At 39.8% G+C, this 27,002-nt stretch overlaps 1 protein-coding gene across 2 annotated transcripts in view; it reads left to right on the top strand.

The window, feature by feature from the left end:
* The window catches only part of POP1 (POP1 homolog, ribonuclease P/MRP subunit), a 38,135-nt gene extending 14,431 nt beyond the window's left edge, over positions 1-23,704 (top strand). The window contains exons 10-16 of one of the 2 annotated variants that reach the window (XM_045006304.1): positions 222-330; positions 847-966; positions 13,577-13,692; positions 15,301-15,492; positions 16,470-16,624; positions 21,121-21,417; positions 22,341-23,704. In XM_045006304.1, the coding sequence (XP_044862239.1) occupies positions 222-330; positions 847-966; positions 13,577-13,692; positions 15,301-15,492; positions 16,470-16,624; positions 21,121-21,417; positions 22,341-22,995 (1,644 nt within the window). In that variant the 3' untranslated portion in view covers positions 22,996-23,704. Of the gene's footprint in view, positions 1-218; positions 331-846; positions 967-13,576; positions 13,693-15,300; positions 15,493-16,469; positions 16,625-21,120; positions 21,418-22,340 lie in introns of both variants that reach the window. The other variant, XM_045006303.1, reaches the window with a different exon arrangement.
* The last annotated feature ends 3,298 nt before the right edge of the window (positions 23,705-27,002 follow it).

The following is a 27,002-nucleotide window of genomic DNA, read 5'->3' as shown; positions in this document are numbered from 1 at the left end:
AAAATGCAGTATTATAGGAATTAAACTCCAGTTTCCAGTTTAGATGTCAGTAAAAATGGAGTTTCTATTCAAAATTTGAAGAGGAGGAAAAGCATGCTGTGACAATTATCTGATGTACATATGCATACAAACACTATAGAAAATTAAGTCGACATTTGGATCTACAAAACCCTTCAGGGGCCACTTAGCCTCCCTCACAAGAAATAATTGTTTTCCAGGAGATGGCAGATGCAGAAACAGAACTTAACAACTGGTGGGTAGAAAACTGCAAGAATTCTGAGAAGGTCTCTCTTCATCAACGTCAAGAAGCCATCTTCGAGTTGTTGCAAGGTATGTAGTAGGGGATTTGAGGAAGGAAACAGAAATCTTCAAACTGTGATACAGTTTAGTAACTGACATGGTGCACAACTAGTGCTTCTAACTGCTGTAGAAAAGTCTCATGCCTTTTATTTCCTCTGGAAAAAGTTGATTTGACATTTTGTATATTTTTAAAAAAGCACATGGAAAATTCAGTTGTCCTCTAGCGTTACTGTGCCAAAATTGGAGAATAAATTCGGTCAAAGTGTGAAAGTTACTTCATTTCTGCACTAAGTGCAAATCTTGATGTAACCTTAACTAACATTGCTACTGATGTCTCCACAATACTGGGTGTCTATTAAACTATTAGTGATTCTTCAAAAATATATATTAAACTGTATGTTGCCTCTCAGGCTTGCAAAAGTATCCAATCCCAAGGCAAAAATGTATCAAGTAAAGAATACAGAGAAGACTGTTTCAGTTCATTGTTTGTTTTTTTCCTGTTGGTAATGTCTGTTTCACGGTGATGTGCATTTGTGTATTGTAAAGGCATAAGCTCTCCATCAGAAATTGCGGCAGGTACAATACTGGGCCTGACTGTTGGGGATCCTCGAGTGAATTTGCCAAAAAAGAGGTCAAAAGCCATGCCAAATCCAGAAAAATATCAAGGTAAAGTGCTTAATTCATATTGTGATTGTAATAAAACAGGATAGGGTACGAGATCCAATTTATCCCCTGCATTTCGTTATTTCCACTTAGTCTACCCTTCTGTGTATTGCATGTTGTCATTCTTTCCTGATGACACTCCAATTCCAACCCCTTTTTGCTGCATGTGAGAACAGAAACTGCTTGAAAACTATTTCGCTTTAAGGATAGCAGTTGTAAGGAAGGGACTTGCACCGAAGCTGGTCTTGTGCTCAATGGAAGCCTCTGTCTAACCATACAGATGATCCAGGTTCGAATCCTGGCAAGGCCAACCAGGTGCTAAAAGTTAAGATGTAACGCTGCCAGTTTCTGTTCTGCTTTGATCATAGTGGCACTGCTTGTATCTACAAGAAAAGGTCTAGTGTTTCCATTTTAAACTCCCTGTCTGCTGGAGGTTAAAACTCAACTGCAAAAGCTTATTACTTGAGAAAGGGGAATTAATGAAGCCAGACAGGAAAAACACAAAGCACACTTTATAATCTAATATATCTGTCTTCACAAGTTTATTAAAATGATGTCACAGTAGTCTAGTATAGGCTAATCTGAGTATCTCAAAGTGAAAGCAGTTGCATACAATGGGAGCTATATAAGTTTAGTAATATGTAGGCATGTTGAGTTAAGGAATAATAAAATATTGCCATGGTTGTTCTGTCCACTTAGGGGAACATAGCAGTAAGCTAGCTAATAGCAGAGAATAAGAGAACTATAAGGCCCCAGAGACTTGGAAATCTTTTTTTGATGGACTTCCTCCAGAATATTGCTAAAACAATCTTTCCTTCCTGTCACTTAGACTGTTACCTGTTCCATCCACAAACCTACCATGGAAAATTCAGTCTTCATCTGGTTCCTGTCAGGGCTGTACAAAACTCCCTTCCTACCTACGTCTGCTGTCTTCATTCTACAAGCCTCCCCTTTGTATCTGTCTTCCTTTCTACCTTGTGTGCCTGGAACAGTCTACCTCATTTACCATTTTGTCCACCTTTTTTTCATTCACATCCCTTTTTAATATGTTGCTGTGTCCCTGACCCTTACTATATTTTAAAAAAGTGAAACCAGGTCAGCTCTAACCCAATATGGATCAATTAACAAAAAATTGGTTTGGAAGGGCAAGGGATTTAGTTGTTCTGAGTGGCCACCCCCACCACCATGCCTGTCCCCAGGGATAAGTCTTGCATCTTGCTTACAATGTCTGAGAGGGTGCTCTCCAGAAGGCAGGAGCAGTGGGACACAGTCCCACTGCTGAAGAGAAGTTAATCAGTTACAAGGTAAGGGAGACTAGAACTAGAGCCCTCCCCTGCCCAGGAAGGAGAGTCAGGGACCGGCAGTAATGTGAAGGGTTAAGGAGCACCTCCTGCCCCCACAAATTGGCAAGAAGGCAGAAGAAAGGTCCCTAGCCCTCTTCACCTCCCTAGTAGGTGAGCCAGTTTCTCCCCAAAAAAGCCACTGTCACATAGGAAGTCAGGAAAACAGATGCTGCTTTCCTTGCTCCTGAGCTTTATTCTTCCCACCCACTTCTTAATGCAGTTGGCCTCTCTGTCCCCTGTTGGGGATTGTCCTTTATCTGCTAAGGAGAAGGTAGGCTGCATCTGGTAAGCCCTTTTGATCCTCCCCAGAACAAGCTCAAAAGATTTCACTATCCGCCCTATGGTCACACAAACAATTCCATGCCAATAAAGGGGGGTAGACTCGGGAACAGAGAGGGTAGCCAGATACAGCCCTCTTCTCTTGGGAGAAGACAAAAAGATCATCCCAGCAAGGGGCAGAGAGGCCAGTGGCAATCCTGCCAGTAGCAGTAAGGAGGGAACGGGGAATATTCAATGCTAGGCAGTGAAAATGGTGGTTGCTTTCCTGCTCGTCATCCTGAATGACTGGGACAGGCATACTCCATAGACAGGCAGATCTGAGGGGCTGTTTGCAGCCTCTCTTGGCTTGTCTGTGTCTGTGAAAGGGAAACCCCAGAGATTCCTGTTCCTCCCTGTCTGGGTTACTCAAGACTGGAGTAATAGTCACTGGTATCCCTCCTGCCCCCTCCACCAGTTGTTGGCTAGACATTGGGTTAGGGAGGGAGCTGTTGATCCTTACCCCTAAGATAGCTGTAGGGGCCATTACTACTATCCCAGCCCTACCTTGTAGATGCTGAAGAGCTTGTTATCTATTTTTTTCCTGCCACGGTGGGCCTCCTTTATCAAGAACTGGGCCTCTTATTGAAATAGAGGTATCTGCTCTGGACAGTCCAAATCCTCCCACTAACTCATTCACTCTTTGTAGAAAATATATATGTTTGGGATTATAGTTGCTGGACTCACCACCTCTTTCAGGGAAGTCTTTTATTTTGAAGAATTATCAATTAGAATTTTCCATGTGTGTGATGGAAAAGAATACAGAACATAATCCCGTCATCAAAATACAGCATCTTGTATGTTCTGTTTGCACACAAACAACATATGTTGTCAAATTGTGTTCTACTTAAGTTAGTTTGTGCTCTCCTTGTAGCTTCGATCTTGTTTTTCTATTTATTATTACTACTACTACTACTACTAGGAAAAAACATATTTAGTTGCTTCTATAGGCTGAGATCATTGCAGCACACACCAGGGGCTCCAGGTTGGCTTGCTAGCAGGCAGGCAGGAAGCCAGGCCAGCCAGTTTGGTGTCCTAAAATTTGTCAAAATAGACACCTTCCCCTGGAACATCTCCACATTGAGGGAATTTTTTCTGTTGGAAAATGCTGATTTGTCAAACTTACAACCAGCTCTACCTCTAACCTTGTGTCCCACCCTTCCATCCCACTAACTAACCTTCTGAGCCCCCTGTGATGGGTTGGATCACAGAAAACCCCTTGGGAACTGCCAACTGATGTGCTGAGGCTACCTCTGAGCCTGCTTTCCCTGGCAGCTTGGGACTTCAGTGCCCTGCCTGGTTCGAGCCAGACACAGACCTGGGTCTGAACTATGTCCCCCCAAAAGCCGCAGGCTTAACTGAAAATAGCTTAAGAAGCGCTCCTGTCTCCAGCACTCAGATGCCCAGCTCCCAGAAAACCCAAATAAAGCTTATACAAGGTAAACTCATAACTTGTTCGCCCTCTATAACACTGATAGAGCTGTTCTTCCCCCCACCCATATTAATACATATGCTGGGTTAATAAGTAAAAAGTGAGTTTGTTAAATAAAAAAAGTAGGATTTAAGTGGTTCCAAGTAATAACAGACAGAACAAAGTAAATTACCAAAGCAAAATAAAACAAAACACATACGTTTAAGCCTAATATCATAGGAAAGTGATTACAGATGAAATCTTACCCTCAGATGAAATCACACCCCCATGCCCTCCTCCCCTCAGGCTGGGGCTCTGAATCCATTCCCTTCTCTCCCCCTCATGCTAAGGGCCTCAATCCCCCACCCCACCTAGGCTAGGGACTCTGTAGTCCCCTGATTCCTCTCCTCAGCATCCAGAAGCACCTCGTGGGATTGTGATATCAGAGACCAGTCACCTGGTTTTAGTGTAAATCAGAGTTTTCCAGCTATCACCAAAATCAGTCCTGTTGATACCTACAGGATTCCCTGAAACTTTGGAATTGATAGCATGGATTCTGAAAAAGTTACTGTGCTACAGGCAGAGAGATGCCATCAAGTTGTTAGGCTGCTTTTCACTTGTCCAGTTATTGTATTGCCTTCCAAGCTCCATGCACATCTTTAATGCTGTATAAATGTGACTGCATATGTAACTCCAATTTAATTTTAATAGAAGCCTCTCAAGAACATAATTTCTGAATGCATCTGTGTAAGAAATGTAACTCAATGGCACTTTTTCTCTTTTAAATATTTCAATTTATAGTTCATTAGATCAAAAAAAAATATTTTAAAGTCCTTAATATATTTTAACCTGGTAGAGCATATTGGTGTGGATAAATACAGACACTAAAAAGTGCATTTGCTAACAGGTCTGTCTGATTGTAAACTTAAATTACCCTAAATAACTGGCTCCACACTTGTTCCCCAACAAAGACTTTACCACCGTTTTTCAAAGGTAATATAGGATTATGTATAGGTAAAATGTAATTCCAAAAAATCCACTTAAAGAAACAATGTCAATCATAGTTCTGAGACAAACCAGCAACTTTGAAGTTTAACTGTCTGTCGTTAATGCCTTTCTGAGGAGCAAGGGCAAAAGAAGATGACTCCCAGTATCTGTAATGCAGCAGGTTTTTTCTCTACCAGCTCCTCGGGTGTGAACATTGAATCTCTTTTCTACCACCAACTTGAATTGGAGGCAAAACATGACTACCTCTAATTCACTTGTCACAAAACACTTTTATAAAAACATTTAGATTCCCCTTAGCCCACTGAAAACAGAAGCATGTGCCAAAAATATAAAAGAATTACTGTTCCTTCCCCACCCTATTAATTGTACAGAAGCTTTGCAGATAGGGGCACGCCAATGGCAATCTACAGTAGTCCTATGATTGCAACCACATCTGAAGTCCCCTTCAGTGGAGCATTGTGTGGGCATATTAGGAGAGCAGCAGACACCAATTTGGTTGACTTAATGTACCCTCTCTCCACATATTCATGTCATAAATCATTTGAAAACTTACTATGTCCTCTTTAAGCTGAAGTATGATGTGTAGCTGTTAAGAGGTGCTATCGCCACGGAAGCGGGGATAAACAATTACACCATCATGTTAAAATGACCACTTCAAAATATTTGCAATCGGTTCTGTTAATGTAGTTACTCTATTTCAAGACATAAAATTGGATTTCTTTGACTTCAAACCCTCAAAACAATCTAAAGGGTAAAATAAAATCTAATACATTTGTACAGGTTATTGTTGAAATGTAGTAGCACAGGTAACATTTCTTATCATTATCCTCTTGTTCATCATTATGATCTGTCAAGTGTGTGGGCTGACACAATCTTCATTGCCTTGCCGTGCACCCAGTTCTGTGCAGAGAAGACTGTTTTGACTACAAACACAGTTGATTATGCAGCAACCCATGCAAGTACAGGCACTGATAAGATCTTGTAGAAGCTCACATCTCATTGAGCTCTTGCACAGAGAAATTAGTTCAGCATCCACGTTCTTTTTCTGTCCATGGTGATAGAATATCTGGTTTACCTGTGTGCAAAGACATCCGAATGTCTGCTAAGATGCTTTTTTGACATGCTCTTCAAAACTGTCCTCACCTGGTGGGAGTTTGGCCAGTGATTTGTCCTCCGATGGCCAAATTAAGGGGCAAGCAATTCAGGTCTTTGTGGGTCTACTTTTTTTTCATTTGCTGATCATACAGCATTGGTACCAACTTCAGAAATTGCAGCTTTCCTGGTGTGCTCTCCCAGTTTGGGAAGATCTCTGAAGCCCTAAACTCACCTTGTTTTGACAGCTTTTAACACACACATTTTTCCCTCCATACCAAATAGCGATGATAGTCACCTCCTGTTAGTGTGTACGGCAGGAAGTATGTTGCAGAAGTCAGGAGCGTATGCATCACAAATTGCATGCACAGATCTGAAGGAATGCTTGTCAGTTGTGCTGATAATGGTGCCTGTTTCAATCCACATGTTATCTCTGTGTTCCATTTTTGGAAAGTAGTGAACAGCAAGGACTAAAACATTTGTGTCAGGTGACCTAATTATTAGGGTATGTCTACACAGCAACTAGACACCCACTGCTGGTCCATGCTAACTGACTCAGGCTTGGGCTGCAGGTCTGTTTCATTGCTGTGTAGACTTTAGAGCTGTGGGACCCTGCTGGGTGGGAGGGTCCCAGAGTTGGGCTCCAGCCCGAGCCTGGAAGTCTATACAGCAGTGAAACAGCCCTGTTGCCCCGTGATCCCAAGTCGGCTGGCAACTGGAGTTTTTCTTTGTTGTGTAGATGTTTCCCAAATTACCCAAAAGTCATATTGGCACATAGAGCATGTAGAAGCATCCTTGTGTCCACCTTCTCTTGAGTACTGTCCAAGTCTTGGGCTTCTTCAACACTGCTGGTGATGGACTTTGTTCCTTCATCATTGGAAAAATCTCAGGCAAGATGGAATGTTTGTGCTGGGTGTGCTCCCACACTCAGGTGCATTTTGAACCACGTGTTTATAAGTGGCATTCAACAGGCAGTCACGTTTAGAAACATTTCCCATGGATGCACAGTGCGTGCACTAATCGTCTGGTATTTTTCATCCAACATTCGATCCTGTTCAGCGCTGTCTTTCAGTGGTTTTCACTGAGTTACTGTTAATCACTTGGATTACAGAATTAGCTTTGTCAGATCTTTTTAGGACCTGTCTCGACTATTCAGCAGCCGGTTCATCAAATGTGTGGAATTTGTCTCCAGCCATCATTTGTGTGATAGCCCTGGCATTTCAGATGTATGCTGTCATGTCTTTGTTGCATGCTCTTAGGTCATGAATTCTTTTAGCTTGAGCTTCCAGCTGGTACCCTAATTCACCTTTCTCTGGTCTTCTCATTGTTCCATCGTCATGGAAAAGGGACATAGGAACAGATCCTATTGGGTGGCTAAGAACAGTTACCATTGAGACATAATGTCTGCCTCTCCCTAAGAATAGGGCTCTGCAGAAAACAGTTTCTGGACTGATAGCTGCTCTGATTGTCCCTTCCTTGCCAGACTTAAATCTGATGGTCTTGGCCATGTCAGCAAATGTTTTGATGCTAGATTTCTTGACTGGGATGAAGAACTATGTCGTCTGAATCAAGACCACCTCTCACAAATCTCTCCATTTATTCTTCAACATCTGCTATTTTCAGCAGAGACTCTTGTACATCTGTACATAGTGCTCAGCAGGACCATACCTACAGGACCTCTGGCTGTGATTCAGGGTCATGTGTTTGTCCTGTTGTTGATGACTTTGGTTGGTAAGAGCTGTAACATGCTCTTCATTCCGCTTCATTTCAGAGGCAAGAACTTGTTTGTGGACTTTGTCTTCACTACTTCTTGTTAGGACACTTTTTTTTTCCTCTCATGGCTTTTGCATATTCATAATGTGAAGCTGTGTATTGTCATTTCTAACACAATACTGACCTGTGCACGTGTCACTGAATTAAAAAGCCAATTTATAGAATATTTCAAAGACTCGTACTGCATTTATAGGCAATTACAAATTAAAACCTTTTTCTAAGCAGACTAGATGCTACATTGTACAAACGCTTACACCTGGAGAAACTCTACCTTAGGAATTTATGTACATTCTCATCACTATACAGTACAAACTGTGCACATCCAATCTACTATTACTGGTACAAACCTTCAGTGAGAGACTGATCTGGTAAGCAAATTTCAATTGAACACTATTATAACTAAAACTTGTGAGGTACTTTTTCACTTTGCATATTCCGACTTGTTAAACATTTCATGTTAGTATACTGAAATGTTGATATTTCCATTTTTGCCACATGCTAAACAGCTTCATAATTTCTGGGGAAAAAACAACCCATGAAAGATTTTAAAAAAACAAAAACAAAAAAAACTTTTAGTATATGGTTGTTTTATAACTTTGACCAATAAACACTACATTAAGGTGTTGAAATTAACTTAAACAATAAAAACTGTAGGTACAGTCATGTTTGCAATGTTTCTAAAACTGCAAAAAATTCTTAGTTTGGGTACCATTGTTTCACCTTGCCTACAGGCTTACGGCATCACTGGACAGTGCCATGTCAGAACTCACCTAAATGTACATAAAATAAGCTTTCAAATGATATATGATGTAGGCAGGTGCAGGGTGAGTACATTAAATTCCAAAAGCAAAGTGCTGAATGCCCATACATACCTCACACCAGTGGGCAACAGAAATGTGCTTCTGCCCATCTCAACAGGAGCAACCCATGAAATAAGCCCCAATTCTATTATAATTTTATTACTGGTGAAGCAGTGAGCCCTTTTCAGCCAACCCCACTGAGGAACATCCTGCGCTAAAGGTGCTTTGAGTGTTCCCAAAGCAACATTCACAATTTGGAGCATGTAGTACTTTTTAACACTTTTTTCCTTTCAGGACTTTGCAGTGCTGAGTATAAAATGGTGATCTTTTAATCTAGGTCAATGTTACAAATGCCCCATGATCATATGCATTTTCTCCTTCTATAAGATAGCGTCCTAAATAAACCATAATTGTCTAATACAAGTCCTAGAACCACATAGATAAGAGCAAATCTGTGTCTAAGTCCTGATCTTTATATTAGTAGCCAGATATTTTAACTTTTTGGATTTGACAAACCCTTCCTTGTTTACAGACTATTATGGTCATATTGATTTGTGCTGATTAATGGCACCTGGTGTCACGTTAACAGTAAGGAAACACTTGCATAACTTGTCATATGCGTTTTGTCTTCTCTTGGAAACTCCAGCCTCAGTGAAGGAAATATTTGTAAGTGTTTGAAATGATATCCTAACAGAAGTCATGTTTGTTTTAGTCTTTCATCCTCTAACTTTGTATGAAGATGTTATTCACATTTTTAGCAAGTTTTTGAATTCATAAAGACTCTGCAGTCTCTCCAAGGTAAATAGTGTAAATAAGTAGCGTTTCTTGTCTTAGTCTTTATTTGTGGATTAATGTGTTGTGTTATGAAGTGGGTATGGTGCATGTCTGTCCATTTATTTGTCAACAGTGTGTTTTTGAATAGCTCTTGATTAGTTCTTCCCTGTAGGTCATATGTGTGAACACATTGAGAATAACTTGATCCTTTCAAAACTACCTGTGTTTAGATACTTTCCTTCCTGTAGAGGTGACTTCTGCCAACATTCCAATAAAAGGAGAGGATCCGGGGGTGATCCCTAAAGGGATGGACTCCAGGGAAGTCTAGGCTTGTTGAGTGAGTGCTATCCTCTACCTTATTAAATAGATTCCATGATTCCTTTTAAAATTCTGTTTTCTTCCAGCAGCAGTTGTTGCCCTCTAGTAGATATTGAAGAGAGCCACAGAATGTAGTACCTTTCCCCTGGCCAACCCCAAGTCTCCCGGCTTACCATCTGTGCTTGCCCAAGAAACACAACTGCTGACCAGATTGTTCTTGAAACTTCACATCCTGTGACGTACAGTAACTTGAGCACATTCTAAAGGTTTTGATTTGACTGAAATGTGTTGTGTTCTGCACATAAATGTTATCAAAAGGACCTAGCTTTTGAACTGTTGGCCCCTAGTAAAATGTCCAGTCTTTTTCCCCCTTCACTTGTTTCCTTTGCTTGACTGACTTTGGCTAGCACCACAACTCTTGGTTATAAAACTAAATTGAATACACTCACACACCTGTAAAAATGCTAATTATATTGAAGGAAATCATTTTTTCCTATATCTCCCTGTACATTTAGGGTTTGTCTACTGACTTTCTTGGGACAGGGACAATGTGTTCTGCTCTTATATAGTGTTGTACACACTGCTGAGGACTTAAGATGGGATTTTTCCAAAGAGCCAAATGGGAATTAGGGGCCCAGGTGCCATTGAATTGAATGTCAGAACATATAGGAACATAAGAACGGCCGTACCGGGTCAGACCAAAGGTCCATCTAGCCCAGTATTCGTCTACCGACAGTGGCCAATGCCAGGTGCCCCAGAGGGAGTGAACCTAACAGGCAATGATCAAGTGATCTCTCTCCTGCCATCCATCTCCATCCTCTGACGAACAGAGGCTAGGGACACCATTCTTACCCATCCTGGCTAATAGCCATTTATGGACTTAGCCACCATGAATTTATCCAGTTCTCTTTTAAACACTGTTATAGTCCTAGCCTTCACAACCTCCTCTGGTAAGGAGTTCCACAAGTTGACTGTGCGCTGCATGAAGAAGAACTTCCTTTTATTTGTTTTAAACCTGCTGCCTATTAATTTCATTTGGTGACCCCTAGTTCTTGTATTAAATCCCTAGTTCTTGTATTCTTATGTTCTTAGAATATAGAAAGTTGTGAAGATTTTCAAGGATGGAGCATGGATGTAACTGCTTGAGCTCTCATGCCTTTAACTGAGCAATTAAAGAGGAGAGGCCAAAGAAGAGAAAGTTACAATAATGGAGCAAAGGGGTTAACTAGGACACATTTGGATAATAGAGAGAGAAACAGATTATAGAGAGATTGGATATGGAGGGAGACAGTCTGCTTATTCTTGTATGCAGTGTTATTCTCAATGTGTTATTCTTGTATGCAGTGTTATAGCCTTGTCAGTTCCCGGATATTGGAGACACAAGATGGGTGAGGTAATATCTTTTATTGGACCAACTTCTGTTGTTGAGAGAGAGCAGATTTATGGCTTATTACAACTGTGTAACTCACTAAACCCCCTTTTTGTGCTCTGAGTATGGGGGTGTAAATGGGCCACTTCACTGGAATGGTTCCTTAGAATGTGCACTAATTACTTAGGTTGAGAACCCCTGGTTTAGCATTTTTTTTTCTGAGGCCCCCCAACATGCTATAAAAACTCCATGGCCCACCTGTGCCATAACAACTGTTTTCTGCATATAAAAGCCAGGGCTGGTGTTAAGGGGTAGCAAGCAGGGCAATTGCCTGGGGCTCCATGCCGTAGGAGCCCACGCAAAGCTAAGTTGCTCAGGCTTCTGCTTCAGCCCCGGGCAGTGGGGCTCAGGGCCCTGGGATTCAGCCCTGTATGGCAGGGCTTAGGCTTTCTGTCCTGGGCCCCAGTGAGTGTATCACTGGTCCTGCTTGGCGGACCCCCTGAAACCTGCTTGCGGCTCCCCAGGGAGCCCTGGACCCCTGGTTGAGAACCACTGTGCTAAACTATTCAGTCTTGTATTCAGCTGCTTATCTTTGTGTCATTCTTGTGATCATAGTTGAATACTGTTCCTATTTCAGTATCATCACCAGATGGAAGAAATAAAATGAATCTTTACTACAATTATTTTCTAAAATCCCTGTGGATATTAGCTTTTTACATCTAGAACAGAATCCTCTAGATTTATGCTCTCAAGTTTTAAGGAATCCTAACTTCTGGAAGATCTAATCATTTTTTGTGTCTGCCTTCTGTGATTATATGAAAACCTAACTTCAGGAGTGCTTTGGAGGTATCCTCTTGATAGCTCTATAGGTATTCAAGGGACACTGTCAAGTTGAGGGGAAAAAAATCACATTTGTCTGAGAATTTTTTAACTCCTGTGGTTACAAGCAGAATCTTAAAATGACTATAGCTGAAAAATGCACGCAATTAAAAAACCTTTACTTGACAGCATTTTGTATATAGGCGGTGCTACAGTTTTCCTCTAAATAGTCAGTTTCTCCTTTACTGAAAAGACACTTATAAATATGAATAGCAGGAAATCATTAACATTTGAAGGATTTCCTCAAAACCTGAGTGTATTCTATGAGAATTTTTTTAATTAAGTCATTTAAAAAGGTTCATGTTGAATGCTCCTTTAACTGATCTTTATCTTAAGATGTGGTGCCATAGATAGAAAACCTAGTGCAGTGGTCTGCTTTGTTTGTCAGAGCAATTGATAGTCTCAATACAGTGAGGATATCTTGTTTGGTAGGATAATACTGGTGCACAGGTTGCAATGTATTATGTATTTATTTAATAATAGCACTTGTACATTGCTTTTCCTCTGGTGCTTTAGAAAGGTGCATAAACATAGTTATCCCCGTTTTGCAGATGGGAGTAACTGAAACATAAAAAAGTTGAGTGACTTGCCCAAGGTGTCACAGTAAGTGCATGGCAGAGCTAAAAATATTATGTTTGTTTTTGGTGGCACCCACAACTATCTAGACACTACAAACCTGGAAAAGGCACAGTCCCTGCCCCTACGAGCTCTAAAAAGATAGACTGAGGGGAACATGGGAACACCAAAGTAAGTGTCCAGGTGGTGGTAGATTTAGTACTGATAACTTTAAAATGCGTTATTAAAATATTATCAAGATCATTCTCAGTTATCATACAAGTTTGACATGGGATGTGTAGCAGCTTGTAGGCTTCATGGTAACATTGCTTCTGCCGACTTCCCAAACCCAGTAAATTTCAGCCTTTTTCACTTAATGGATGATTCCACAAACCAACTATAAAGAGCTACAGGTTATATACTACAGATCTGTAGGATTCATTTTGCCAAATTTAGCAATATATACTTACTAATTCATGCTATGAAACTGCTTTTGATACTGCTTGTTCAGTCCTCTAAAATGGTTTTTCAGACAAACTACAACAGATTTTTAAATCGATAATATAGCTAAAATACTTAAGGGTTTGTTTAAAAAGGGATGAAAGTTCGTTTGAATTAACTAAAGGTGTGAATGAAAAGCGGATTAGTTAAACTCCATTAAACCTCTGTGTGGATGCATTCAGAATTAAAGGAGCCTTAGGACTTGTCTGCATGGCCCCACAGTTCAAACTGCGGGACTGTTAAATGCACACACCAAAGTGCTGCACTGTAACTGCCCCATGTGGATGCTGTTGGCACAAAGTAAAAGGTACCCGAGTTCTTTTGGAAGCTTTGATTTTTCATATTAAGGGCTTTAATATGTCCGTTTCCATAGCTATAGTCTGTCCACTTATTTTGCTCATATTAATTGTCTATTCCCTTTATGTAGCTTAAGTTGAGAAATGTAGGTTTTGTATGAAGGTTCTCTTTCTTACAGATAATGAGAAAGTTAGGCAGCTGCTTCTGGAAGGTGTGCCTGTGGAATGTGCTCACAGCTTTATCTGGGACCAGACTATCTGTAAGAACGTTACTGAAAATAAAATGCCAGAGCAGGTAACTAACAGCATGGATTACTCTAAAGAAACTGTGGGTTAACATCTTACTGCCCAGCCCTATAAATCTGTACAGTGATGTTTAAAAGTCAACCCTCCTGCAATTCACAAAGCAATAACTTCCTAATTTAATAGTGTTATGTTACTGAGATAAAGAGTCTGTTCTCCAGTTCACTGGAGTCATCGTATGCAATATTCTTGCATAACCATTACAGTAATGCATTTTCATTCCTTAATTTATGCTTTGAAATATAGTTTTGCTGGCTTGTGTTTAGGATAAAATAATTCAATATCTTACTCTTGCTCTTGTGCCTTTACACTAAGTAGACGGGTCAGAGGCTCTAAAAGCCTCAGATCTGGTTGGGCGAGGATTCCCAGGGTGCATGAACTAAGCAAGATAGCTCTAAGGCTGCCTTCCAAGGCTTTGCCTCTCAAACCCTGGTGTAGGGGCGTTCTGGAGACTGGAGGGTCATGCCTGAAGCAGGGTTGACTATCTCCTTTACACATTTCCGCCCATTCTGCTCATTCACAAGGTACTCCTCAAAATACAGAGGGAACAAGCTTTGGTGATATTGATAGCGCCAGTGCTGTGGAGATTCTGGGCAGTGCTGTAACCTGCAGGCAGCTGGGGATAGGCTGCCATAACTTAGGCTCTCGCTCCAGGGGCTGTAGAACAGCCCAGGATCGGGAGGGCAAAAAGGTGGCTTAAAGTCACATTAGCTCCCACTCCCTCTGGGCTGCAACTTCTGGACTCCTCCTCTTTTTGAAATGTAAAAATATTTGTGACTAATTTCTGTATGAATTGGCATCATATTCCTTCAGATGACTAGCTTTGTGTAAATAATCAAAGCTCTTCTAAGGCATGACCTGTGTAGCCAAATCGAAATAACTGCATATAGGCAACCTGGTGACATTCTGCATGCTGCCATGAACTCGAGTGCTAACTACTCTGTAGAGCTATTAAAGCAGAAAGGAAATGTCAACAAATGTTACATGTTTTTGAAAATGACTTAAGTATACCTTTAGTTCCTTGACCTTTGGAAACAAGGGGTTATAACAAGAGATGATTGAGAATTCTTGGGTGCCATTTTGATTTACATTTATGCCACTGGTTGTGAAATTGGTTATAAAGCAATGCTCGGAACCAAAGATTCCTTTTTCTTGTAGCTATTGAATCCTAAAAATGATACAACTTAGCTGTTACTCAATGTGGTGAGTGAGAAATTGTCTGAAAGCAGCTAGTCTGTTACACAGCAAAAATTTAAACACTCATGGGAAAAGCCCTTAAATATTAAATTATGGTACAGTATTTCTCTCCCTCATACAAGCTGTCTGGTAGTCAGATTTTTCACAACTTGTTTACTGATGGGGTTTCTTCAGAAGTCGGCATTTCTACCTTGTTACCTTCGGCTTCAGTACCTGCTCTGCAATACAATAGCATGAATAACCTGGGCAGAATTCAGATTACTACTTTCACTGCCTATAATAAGGAAATCACTGTGTGTGTGTGTGTGTGTGTGTGTGTGTGTAACTGTAATAACTTATTGAAAAAAGAAAAATGACTATTACATTATTGAGCATTTTTCCAACTGCTTTTATCCCATCTCAGGATTTAAACCATATGAGAGGTGAACTATTGGTACCTGGCTCACAGCTTGACTTGGGTCCTTGTGAATCCAAGATTCCTATACTCTTGGTTCAGCAGCCAGGGAAAGTGGCTGGTGAAGATCGACCAGGATGGGGAAGTGGCTGGGATATCTATCTCCCAAAGGGCTGGGGCATGGCTTTCTGGATTCCTTTCGTAAGTGGCTTTCATTACAAATTGCAGGCATATATGACAGGTTATAAGTTCATTTACTCTGATACGTACATATTGGGAAAAACTTGTCCTTGTGCAACCCACTTACAACTACTGGGTCAAAAATTCAGTTTAAAGAGAGCAGATGAATTTTGTCATTAAAGTGACTTGGTGTGTGTCTAAAAATATTTAAAACAATCTACCGTTGTGTCCACTTCCGTTATTGCACCAATAATGGATGTTTGACAGAGCATGAAATGAGGCTTTATATGGGGGCAGAGTGAGCAGGCCAGTGCTGCTTTATAATTTTTCAGTTTTCATGTTTGTAAGGGTATATTTCTTTAAAAGATAAAATAAATACAAAATTTTAAGGAAAAAGGTGTATTCTGAGAGTTTGCAAAGGTTCTTATTTGGTACTTACTGCCATCCATATAGCCTAGCCCTGTGTCGACCTCACCATCATGCTGCCTGCTGTGGGGTCTTGCTGAACACAGGTTGGCGATCTCTGATTTCACGGGACCTGAAACAGGAGAGCAAAGTTTTAAAATTATGCTGAATGCTCTTACCTTGCTGTTTGGAACATTCTGCTCTTATAATTTAAAGAGGATGGTTTATTATGCTTGTCTGCAGTTCGCTATATAGTTCTGTGCATATGGATGGAACAATTGTGGTGATCTGTTGTATAATAAAAGGTAACTGAAAAACAGCTTTGCAGAGATATAACAACACTTGTGCCAATACTTGTAGTAAGAATTTTTGAAATCATTCTCTAGGTTTGTTGATGGTTTTTGAGAATTAAACTAATAAAGAATAACTAGCATTTCGTTCAAATGAGTCTTTAGGATGTGATAGTTTTGAAGATGTGGTTAAAGTATGGCTAAGGTGATAGAAGCTCAGAACTGTCAGAGTATCGCCTAAGGGGTTCTCCAAGATACTTCAGTTAGGAGCATTAGAAAAATACTAATGTTATTACCTTACAGGTATATCAAGGCGCACGAGTAGGCGGCTTGCAAGAGAGTTTGAAACATTCTGAATATAAAAGAACACCTCACGTTCCAAATGACTTCCCAGACTGTCCTGCTGGAATCCAGTTTGCCAAAGAACTAGAAAACATTCTTCTTGAAAAATTCAAGAGGTGAAGTTAATTTCTCCAAGATTTATTGATTGCCGCTTTAATGGAAACTTGATATGCCTTAAAATTATCTGTTGCTCAGTTCAGTTTCTAGACTTATGATTTGTGATGAAGCTTTGTTAGTGTGTTAAATCCCAGTATAATATGAAACAAAAATCCATGTTATGTAGACTAAGTGCTCTCCCCTGAATAGGGTGCATAAATTAACTAAAACCCTATTCCCAGAGTTCTGTTCAGAAAAAAGCTGTAATATAATTGTACATAATACATCAAAGTAAATAAAGGCATACATTTCAAGTTCCATTAGCAACTTGTAGGGGAAAACCAGTGTCTGCCAAATGGAGAAGGTTAAAATTGGTGCCAAGACATTTTGGTATCATCTATTAAATAGGGTGCAAGACACTCTAGAGAGCACAGCAATTAAGCTCATTAAAGCACTTGAGTATATTTATTTTCCCAAGTAAACGAATGCTTATATTCTGATTCTTTGCCTCAGAATGTGGGACAAGCGGAAATACTTTCTGGGCAAATAATTGTCAGAAGTTTTGCCTGCTGCCGGGATGAGAGGCTAGGGAGAAGACTGAGTAATATCAGGCATAACAGCGCCAACCAGGGTGGATTTGATTTAAATCAGTGATTTAAATCACTAGTCAGGAAGACTTGATTTAATCATGGATTTCTACATAAAAGTGCATTCTTGTTGGTTGTTATATCCTTAATACATAGTCTTCACAACTCAGAGATGGATGTAGGTTTCATTTTTAGAAGGTACAGCTATACATTTTTAAACAGTGATTTATTTTGAAAACTTTTCAGATTAGGTTTACAGCTATATCAGAAAATGAATTATTGTTTGGTTATTTCATTTACCAAAGGTACTTGAAGCAGATAGTTCACCTCCCAATGACTTCATAAATATCTTCAATTCAACAGGTTAATCGTTAATATTTGGAGGATTTTCTTGCCATTCTGTATTGGGAGGAGAACATCACCAGATAGACATTTAAATTGTTTTATTTTAACTAAAACAACAACTGTGTTCTGGATTTTATTCTTTAAAAGCAAACATATAAAATTTTAACAAAACAAGCATATGAATTTTTGAATTTAGTTAAACATTCAATTTTTTTAAAATCAGGTTTGTTTTTGTTAAAATTGTTTTTAACTAAAATAGTTAAATGAAATAGTCTATTTAATTTGTGTGTGTGTGGTTTTTGTTTTGTTTGTTTAAATTTGTCAGCCAGGTCAACATGAGAAACTTAAAATATTGGCTTCTGCAGCTAACTCAGTCATCTTCACTTTCATTTTTCTGTTGGTTCATAATCTGGAAAAGAGAAACAAGCTTTCCTGCTTTTTCAGGTCCCAAATGATTTCTCAATTTGGAATGAATTAGTCCAAAGGAAGAAAATATTCTTTCTACACTAGTAGAAGCAGCTACTGCTGTTAAAAGTGAGATTATCACTTCAACAGTCTTGAATCCAAGTGCTTAAGTGACTTCCACCAGTTAACTGGTGTGACTTTCTTTAAAACATCATCAGCAAATATATTTCTTGAATGGTTCACCCTTAGCTCTGAAGTTTATTATGGTTGGCATTATGAAGGGATGATTGCTGGATGTCCATGTCATAGGCCATGTCATGGCCATAACTAATTCTTCTTCTTCAGCAGTTAAGGTTTGACCCTGGTACTAAGTTATGAGAATATTTGCAAGAAAATGAACTGGAGATAGTGCTCGTCCCATTCATTTTTTTTAGTGCTTGTAATTTAACTCTGCCATTGCATATTTCTCTTTTTAAGATCTCACTCAGTTCCTTCCAAATTCAACAGCATCAGCAATAAAACATCTATTTCCCTGCATTTTGTTCAAGGCTACAGAAATAGGCTTCAGGGTACTCAGCATGTGTTCAATGTTTCTCTTAAGCCCAATGTTGAGAACTTTGGCTGTGACAGTGCCATCTATTTTTTCACGATTTTGTTCCCAAACTGTCATCAGGTTAGGCCAGTTCTTGATATAGTGCTCAAAACAGCCTAATACTGAGTTCCATTGCACGTCTTGTAGGAGAGTTAGCTTGGTTCCTCCCACTTTTTTCAGAGCAGCTGCTGCAAAGTAGTTTTTATGGAAGTATTTTGCACTTTCAACAACATTAGCCTTTATTTCTGGAACACTGAAATCTTTGGCTAGGAAATGCATTAAATGAGAACTGCAACTGTATGTTGTTAGCTTGGGACTCTTCTAAATTTCTTCTCATCTTGGATACATTTGCAGCATTGTCTGTGACCAAGCTGCATGCTAGACATTTGAATTTTTTTTTCAGTTTGTTATAGTTTTTACTGCTGCTACTTGTAAGTATTCTGCTGTGTGTGCATTTTCTGATGTATCAATTCTTTCTATGAGAAAGACATTCCCTTCTGTTGTCACACAAGCACATACAACATGATCATTGCGGACATTGCTCCACTCATCAAGACTCAGGTTAACAATTTCACCCTCTAGTTCTTTTGCACACTGCTCAGTTTCTTTCATACACTTTATCCAGCAATTTGCCTGCGATATCAGCTCTGCTGGGTGGACTGTATCTTGGTCTTAATGACTGAACCATGTTAATAAAGTGTGGGTTTTCAATCGTACGGAAACGAGAGTTTGTTGCATAAACAAACTGGGCATTTTTTCATCAGTTACCTCTTTTTGTAATTTGCTGGTTCTTATCACAAACTTACCTGTGGTTGTTTCTGGATAATGGAGTTTTGTTTTGTTTTTTCCTTTTTGCTACAGGTGATATACTGTAGCTATGTGACATACATGATGTGACTGAAATGAAACACTATCATTGGCAGATAACTCTGAAGCTATAGAAAATGATGGTGATCTTGAAGGTGGATAGTCTTCAGAATCCTGTATGTTGAGGATGGAGTCTCCTAAACAAAATAAATAACTGCATTGACTTATTACCATACTACTCATTTAGTATTGCTCATTGCATTCACTGACATTCAGTACTACTTTAAAGGTGAAATTGTAAAAGGAAGATCTGCCTATTTCAGCTATTTATTTTATCACAACTGCATCTAAAATAATAGTACCATAGAGTAACAACTCTATTTTTTTGCTCAAACTGGAGAATTCAGGTATAGTCCAGAAGGCTGACCGGCAGTCCTTAAGAAAGACATATGAAATAAAAAAGTTTACCAACCTGAAGATCCTGCATGTTCAGACATGTTCCTTTCATCATCTTCAACGCAGCTTCCTCCTGAGAAGGAACACTTCTCATGATGTTTCATTCAGGCAACCAGGCTTTGTATTTCTTTGTTGCGCTGTTTGCATTTTGCACACATGTCTGTCTTATCCACAGATAGAGGAACTTCATTAAAATATTCCCAAACTGGATCTCTTTTACGGCCTGCTGCCGTAGGTTTTCCCTTCTAGTGAGAGCATGGTATGGGACATCTCAAATCAATGAAGGCTACACTCAGACCTCAAGACTTCTGGAATAGGCTGCTCAAACAGTTTAACTTCTGTTTCTACTGCCTGTCCCTCCCTTCTCACATTCATCTCCAGACTTCTTCTTCTCCTTGTCCAGATCTATTCTGCCCCCAACAATCTTCTGTTCATTAAGTTTTCTGAAACTTTGTACTTTTAGAGAGAGGTAAGGGATTGACTCTGGCTACACAAATTTGCAGAGGGACGATAGGGTTGAGGTCTGTTATTTCTCACCTCTATATATTTATTTATTTAAAACATTTTTGCTGTTAACAAGCATGTTATCTCTGAAGACACAAATCCACAGTTTGAGAACTGCAAAACTAAGCATCTCTGGTGGTATCTTCTAGACTGAGCACTGAATCCCATTGGGTGGATAGAAAGATTAACCTAAATCTATACAGATTGGGTCCCTAATCCATGAACTATTGGAACTCATTTACCAAACTTTTCTTAAATATTACATGAATATATAGTCTCATACTATAGAATTAGAATTTATAATCCCTATTCCATGATGAGATACATGGCAGCTCAAAGATATTTTAATTAAAACTATCTTTAGATAAGTTTTTTCCCTCAAAAAGCATTTTATTTAAAAAAAAAAATATTTATTTTTTAAATCATTGATTTTATCCACCCTGGTGCCAGCAAAGAAGTAGACCTCTTGCAATGCAGAATTCTTGCACTCCAGGAGTACAGATACGTGGCAGTTTTGTATGGAACTCAAATTTCCAGAGATTCAGAATTCCTGCTTAACAAGATTATTGTTAACTGCCCATCTTTTTTAAGTTTATTAAAATACAAGTTAAAAAGATCCTCGGTTATTGGTTATTTGGTAAATTGGGCCCTGTCACCTTAATTTTTTCTAATGATTTGCATATTGCTGAATAGATTATTCTCCTTTATCCGGTATTTCAGCATTGTAATTTTGCTTTATTCTTGAGGTGCACTGTAATGAACATTTGTTTCATTGCTTCCAAGTTATGGGACCTTTTTTCTGTTTCCTTCTTTCTTTTAGACGCCCACCTGCAAAAAGGGCTAATTATGTCAAACTTGGCACCTTGGCACCTTTCCTCTGTCCATGGGGGCAACTAACCAGGGACTGGGAAGTAAGAAACAAAGCTCAGGAAGAATCTGTGGTTACTTTATCCGCAGACAGTAAGAGCTGTGCAACTGAAAGGCAGGTTCCTTGTGAGCCCAAACCTGGACTGATTATAGAGGATTCTCAGGGTGACATGATGGAAGAAATGACACAAATTCAAAATTTATGCAAAGAAGATGGAGCTGCAACAAGTAGTGGCTTCTTTGTTCTCAGGTATGTAGGAGTGACTTACCAGTAAGTACTGTCCTGCGTGCTTGTTAAGAGGGGATGACTTACTGGCAAGCCATGAGGACGCACCATCTAATTGAGTCCCCCAGCTCCCAGAGGGGATGGGAAGTGAATCCTGACCTGGTGGATCTCTACCCAGGTGGGTAGAACCTGCTGTGATTGGAAGTAAGCCATTCTCCTACCCTTCCTCAATGGGGAGTGACTGACTGCAGTGGGAAGCCTCTTTTAGTAAGCAGTTTGAGTTGGTACTTGCTTTGGAGTGGCCCTATATTGCCTGCCTCCAGTGGGAAGGATATTTGGAGGGCTCAGAGAGCCATTGGTAGGGAGAAAGTGGCATATTTTAATAAAGAAATGTATAAATGATTAAAGAGAAAAGAAAACATGCACCTAAAAAGCTCCTATTTAAAAAGGATTTAAATTTAATTTTAAAAGCTCCAGTTTAAAAACTCTCGATACATTTACTTGTATTCCCATCTCTAATGCATGGATACGGACAGTTGCTCTCACTACTCATGTTTCTATAGAGTGAATGGAGATCTCACATGACTTATAGAACACTGATTAAGCAAGAGGAAAGCCATGCTAGCGCACATGAAGAGGAGTGCCTGGGTGTGGGTGTCTCGTTTTGCATAGCATCATATGAAAATAATGATAAAACTGAAGAAAAGCAAATCTGGCTTCAAATTTGTTTGAAGCCAAAAGCATTGATAATGTAACTGATTTTTAAGTGGATTGTGCCCTTTTCAGTGAACAGTTCTATAATTTTTTTGTGTTCTTTTTTTTAATTTTGAGAGCTTTACAAAGGCTGTCCTAAGTGGTATTTTTTAATCATTAATTTACAATGACACTTCTGAGTTTTTATTGTATTTTGTTGAGCATCTCTAATGCATCTTTTAAACTTCAAACAGGAACAGAAAACTATTAAAGCAGTTATCAGCCAGGTGCCGGCCTAGCTGTGGGAAAGGTCAGAGGGTACGCCCTGCTTCAAAAGTTGGACAGAAGGAAATGACTGAAGATGCCCTCTTACCAATCTTTAAGTGCTACCCAAGGGTGCTGGTGTGGGTCAGCTTGTCCCTGCTAAGAAAGGGCAGTCCTGAATTACATGCCATGATATGCATTCCAACACAGGAGGATCTTCTACAGCTTAACAAAGACCAGCTCTTCTGTGGTCCTCAAGAACCCAAACACAGCGACATATTCAAACACAAGATACTGAAACTAAAAGAGAGAAAAAAGAAAAAGAACAGTGGGAAGGCTCCAGAAAGTGGTGCTTCTGATGCGCTGGAGGAAAAGGCAGTTGAGGAGCCTAAAGAACTAATACTTGGCTTATGGCCTGACCCTCTACCAGATGTTACTTCACATTGCGCTAGAATTCTTTTAGGGTTTGTCACTCAAGGGGATTTTTCATTAGCTGCTGGCTGTGGAGAAGCACTGGGATTTGTTAATTTGACAGGATTACTACATATGTTATCCAGTCAACCAGCCGATAAAAAAGGGCTTGTTTTGTTAAGAACTCCAGCATCTCTGCAGTACAGATTTGCTAGACTTAGTATTGAGGTATAAGCATCATATTTGTAATGAAATAATGTACAGATATTATCAAAAATTATTCCTTTGAATCTCAAGAAATGCTTGTGTACCCCATGTTTGCAATGGGCAGTTTATTTTCCATCAAACTAATCTGTTAATGAACTAAGCTGTTGATCATTTATAATGTTTGTATAGCTCAAATGTTTTCTTTTCTTCTGAATGTCTATATCAGTTTCTGTTTTAAAACATACGTTGGCTTTTGCATCCAGAAACACTTTCTTTATGCTGATATTGTTTTTCTAATGGGCATACTATTTTTTTTGTTGTTGTTCCAATGCAGTTGAAGCCAACGATATCAAAGATCTTTTTCACTTTTACAGTGTTTCCACTTCAAAAGACTTCTGGTCATATGGCTGCTGGACTCTGATTACAGTTCATGCTTCTGGTAAATGCATGCCATCTGGTTCTGTGTATATAGCAATCAGCTTTTCAGGGCCCATTCAATCTTGCAGCTGAACAGGTCTGGCTCCTGCAGAGTCAGGTTCTGTAACCACCTCTAGCATAGACAGTGCAGATGACTTATTTTCATTGAAACAATTCAGTGCTTAAATGGAACATAAATAATAACTTTCCACATTAAAGGCTGTGAAACACTGATTGCATCATGTGTTGGAATCTGTATCATCCAAAGTGCAAACTTTTTTCTTTCTGGGTCAGTGTGAACTTATTAAAGTTATTTTCTTTTCAGAATAAACATTTTTTCATTATCAAGAAAAGTGGGTTTGGCCTACTGTGTGAGGAGAACTCTTTGAAAATTGGAATCTGAACTATGTCATTTAAAGGTGTGCTGAAATGCTTTAAATTAGACACTTAGCCCTGGTCTACACTAAGCTCGGGGGTCGAACTAGGGTACGCAAATTCAGCTACGTGAATAACGTAGCTGAATTCGAACTACCCTAGTTCGACTTACTTACCGTCCAGACGCCGCGGAAGCGAACTCCGCGGCTCCAAGGTCGACTCCGGCAACTCCTCCTGCCGCGGTGGAGTACCGGAGTTCGAACTAGCGCTTCCGGGGTTCGAACTATCGCGTCTAGATCAGACGCGATAGTTCGAACTCCGAGCAGTCGAACTCGCCACGTCGACCGTCCCGGTAAGTGTAGACTAGCCCTAAGGATCCTACACTTCGTGTGAAGTAATGCAAATTAGTGGTTACCACTTACCAAAGATGTTTTCAAACAACTATCCACAATGTCAACATCTGTCCAATGTGCAATGTCAGTCAAAACAGCTAACAATGTTAGGAACCATTAGGACAGGAATAGATAATAAGACAGAAAAAATAATGCCACTATATAAATCCATGGTATGCCCACACTTTGAATACTGCATGCAGTTCTGGTCATCCCATCTTAACTTTTTTTTAATATTAGAATTGGGGAAAAAGTACAGAGATGGGCAACAAAAATGATTAGGGGTATGGAACAGCTTTCATATGAGGAGAGATTAAAAAGACTGGCTGTTCATCTTAGAAAAGAGATGACAAGGGGGGTATGAAAGAGGTCTATAAAATCATGACTAGTGAGAAAGTGAATTAACAAAATGTTAGTTACCCTTGCATATAACACAAGACCGAGGAGTCACCCAATGAAATTAATAAGCAGCAGGTTTAAAAGAAACCTAAGGAAGTGTTCACACAACACCCAGTCAACGTGTGGCACTCTATGCCAGGAGATACTGTGAAGGCTAAAAACATAACTGAGTTAAAAAAAGAGAAGCTCATTGAGGATAGATCCATCTGTGACTATTAGCCAACATGCTCAGCGCCACAACCTCATGGTCTGGGGTGTGTCTAATTCTCTGACTGTGAGAAGCTGGGACTGGATGATGGGATGGATAACTCACCCTGAAGCATCTGGCCACTCTTGGAAGACAGGACCTTAGGCTAGATGGACCAATGGTCTAATCTAGTATGCCCACTATAAAGAATACATGGGTTACACTTAATAAGTAAATATACTTTGAAACATGAGCTGAAAATCAGTTTTTTACTCATCTGCCTAGAAAAGAGTTATTTCATTTAACTTATTTAACACCTTAAATAGTTGAAGAGCTGCTCTAAGTGTAGGGGGTATCAGCTGTTGCAGGAGAGAAATAGAACTCTCAACTCAACTCTTGGAAGTTAAAGTCTTCAGTTCATTTTTAGCCCCAATAACAAATAATTGTATCTTATACCTGTTTTCTTTTGCTAGTTTGGGATTTCTGATGGTTCTTTTTAATGTGAATTTAGTCTTTGTGAAATGTGCTGTAACCTGCAGTTGTGCATGGGAAGTTTGCAGTATGAGCATCACTACACTCTTCAGCATTTATATATACACATACACACAGAAAATGTTTTAAGGCATTACAGTTCACCTTTAAAAATGACAGCCTTAAACTTCCAGCCATTCTTGAGTTAAGGAGCTCTGACAATGGTAAGATGGACAATCATGTAGGAGTGTGCTAGTACAATTTGTAGATGACACAAAGATGAGAGGTATTGCCGATATGTAGGACCATCCCGGGGGGGGCGTGCAGGGTCCAGGGCAGAATAGTGCAAAGTGCAAGGTCATGCACTTAGGGACTAACAAGAATTTTTGCTATAAGATGGGTATGTATCACTTGGGAACAACAGAATAAATTGAGACCTGAATGTATTGGTTGATCACAGTATGACTATGAGCTGTCAGTGTGACACAGCTGTGAAAAAGGCTAAGGGAATCCTAGAATGCATCAAGAGAGGAGTTTCCTGTAGAGATAGGAAAGTGTTATTACCATTATACAAAGCCCTGGTGAGGCCTCATCTGGAATATTGTGCAATTCTGGTCTCCCATGTTTCAGAAGGATTAATTCAAACTGAAACAGGTGCAGAGAAGGGCTAGTAGGAGATCAGAGGAATGGAAAACCTATCTTACAAGAGGAGACTTAAGGAGCTTGGCTTGTTTATCCTAACAAAAATAAGGCTGAGGAGAGAGGAGATTGATCTCTCTAAATTATCAGAGGGATGGATACCAGGGAGGGAGAAGAGATAAGGGTCTGTTGTTGGCACAAGAACAAGTGGATATAAACTGCCCATCAATAAGTTGAGGCTTGAAATCAGATGAGTTTCTAACCATTAGAGGAGTGAAGTTCTGGAACAGCCTTCCAAGGGGAGTAGTGGGGGCAAAAGACATATCTGGCTTTAAGACTAAGCTTGATAAGTTTATGGGAAGGATGGTATGATGGGATAGCCTAATTTTGGCAATTAATTTTGGCAATTGATCTTTGATTATCAGCAGGTAAGTATGCCCAGTGGTCTGTGATGGGATGGGATCTGAGTTACTACAGAGAATTCTTTCCTGGGTGCTGGCAGGTGAGTCTTGCCCACATGCTCAGGGTTTAACTGATCGCCATATTTGGGGTCGGGAAGGAATTTTCCTCCAGGGCAGATTGGCAGAGGCCCTGGAGGTTTTTCGTCTTCCTCTGCAGCATGGGGCATGGGTCACTTGCTGGGGGATTTCTGCAACTTGAGGTCTTCAAACCACAATTTGAAGACTTCAATAACTCAGACATAGGTTAGGGGTTTGTTATAGAAGTGGATGGGTAAGATTCTGTGGCCTGCTTTGTGCAGGAGGTCAGACTAGATGATCATAATGGTCCCTTCTGACCTTAAAGTCTATGAGGAATGAAGTTTGGCACAGCAGTGCTTCCTTTGAGGCTTTCACTCCCCTTGACTTTGGTACAGTCAGTCACTCTGGTACTGTTGTTCATGTCAGGACCAACACTGCTTGTGATAGACTGTACCCCTATGATCACCATTTTTATAACACTATGATAATTTTTTTGCACAAAGTATGCCTTGTGAGGTATCATTTGAAAACTCCTAATTCTCTGATCGTTATTGTTCTGATAAAATGTGTGTGGCAACATTGTATGTAAAGTTATAAGAGTTTACTGTGTGATGTTACTAAGGCACATTCCAACTTGGGAAGCAGCCCAAACCAGTTCCTCAGAGACAAAAAGGT

The sequence above is a fragment of the Mauremys mutica genome, chromosome 2 (assembly GCF_020497125.1).
Source record: "Mauremys mutica isolate MM-2020 ecotype Southern chromosome 2, ASM2049712v1, whole genome shotgun sequence".
NCBI lineage: Eukaryota > Metazoa > Chordata > Testudines > Geoemydidae > Mauremys > Mauremys mutica.
The sequence above is the reverse complement of the archived record's forward strand: the minus strand, read 5'-3'. Positions and strand labels throughout refer to the sequence as shown.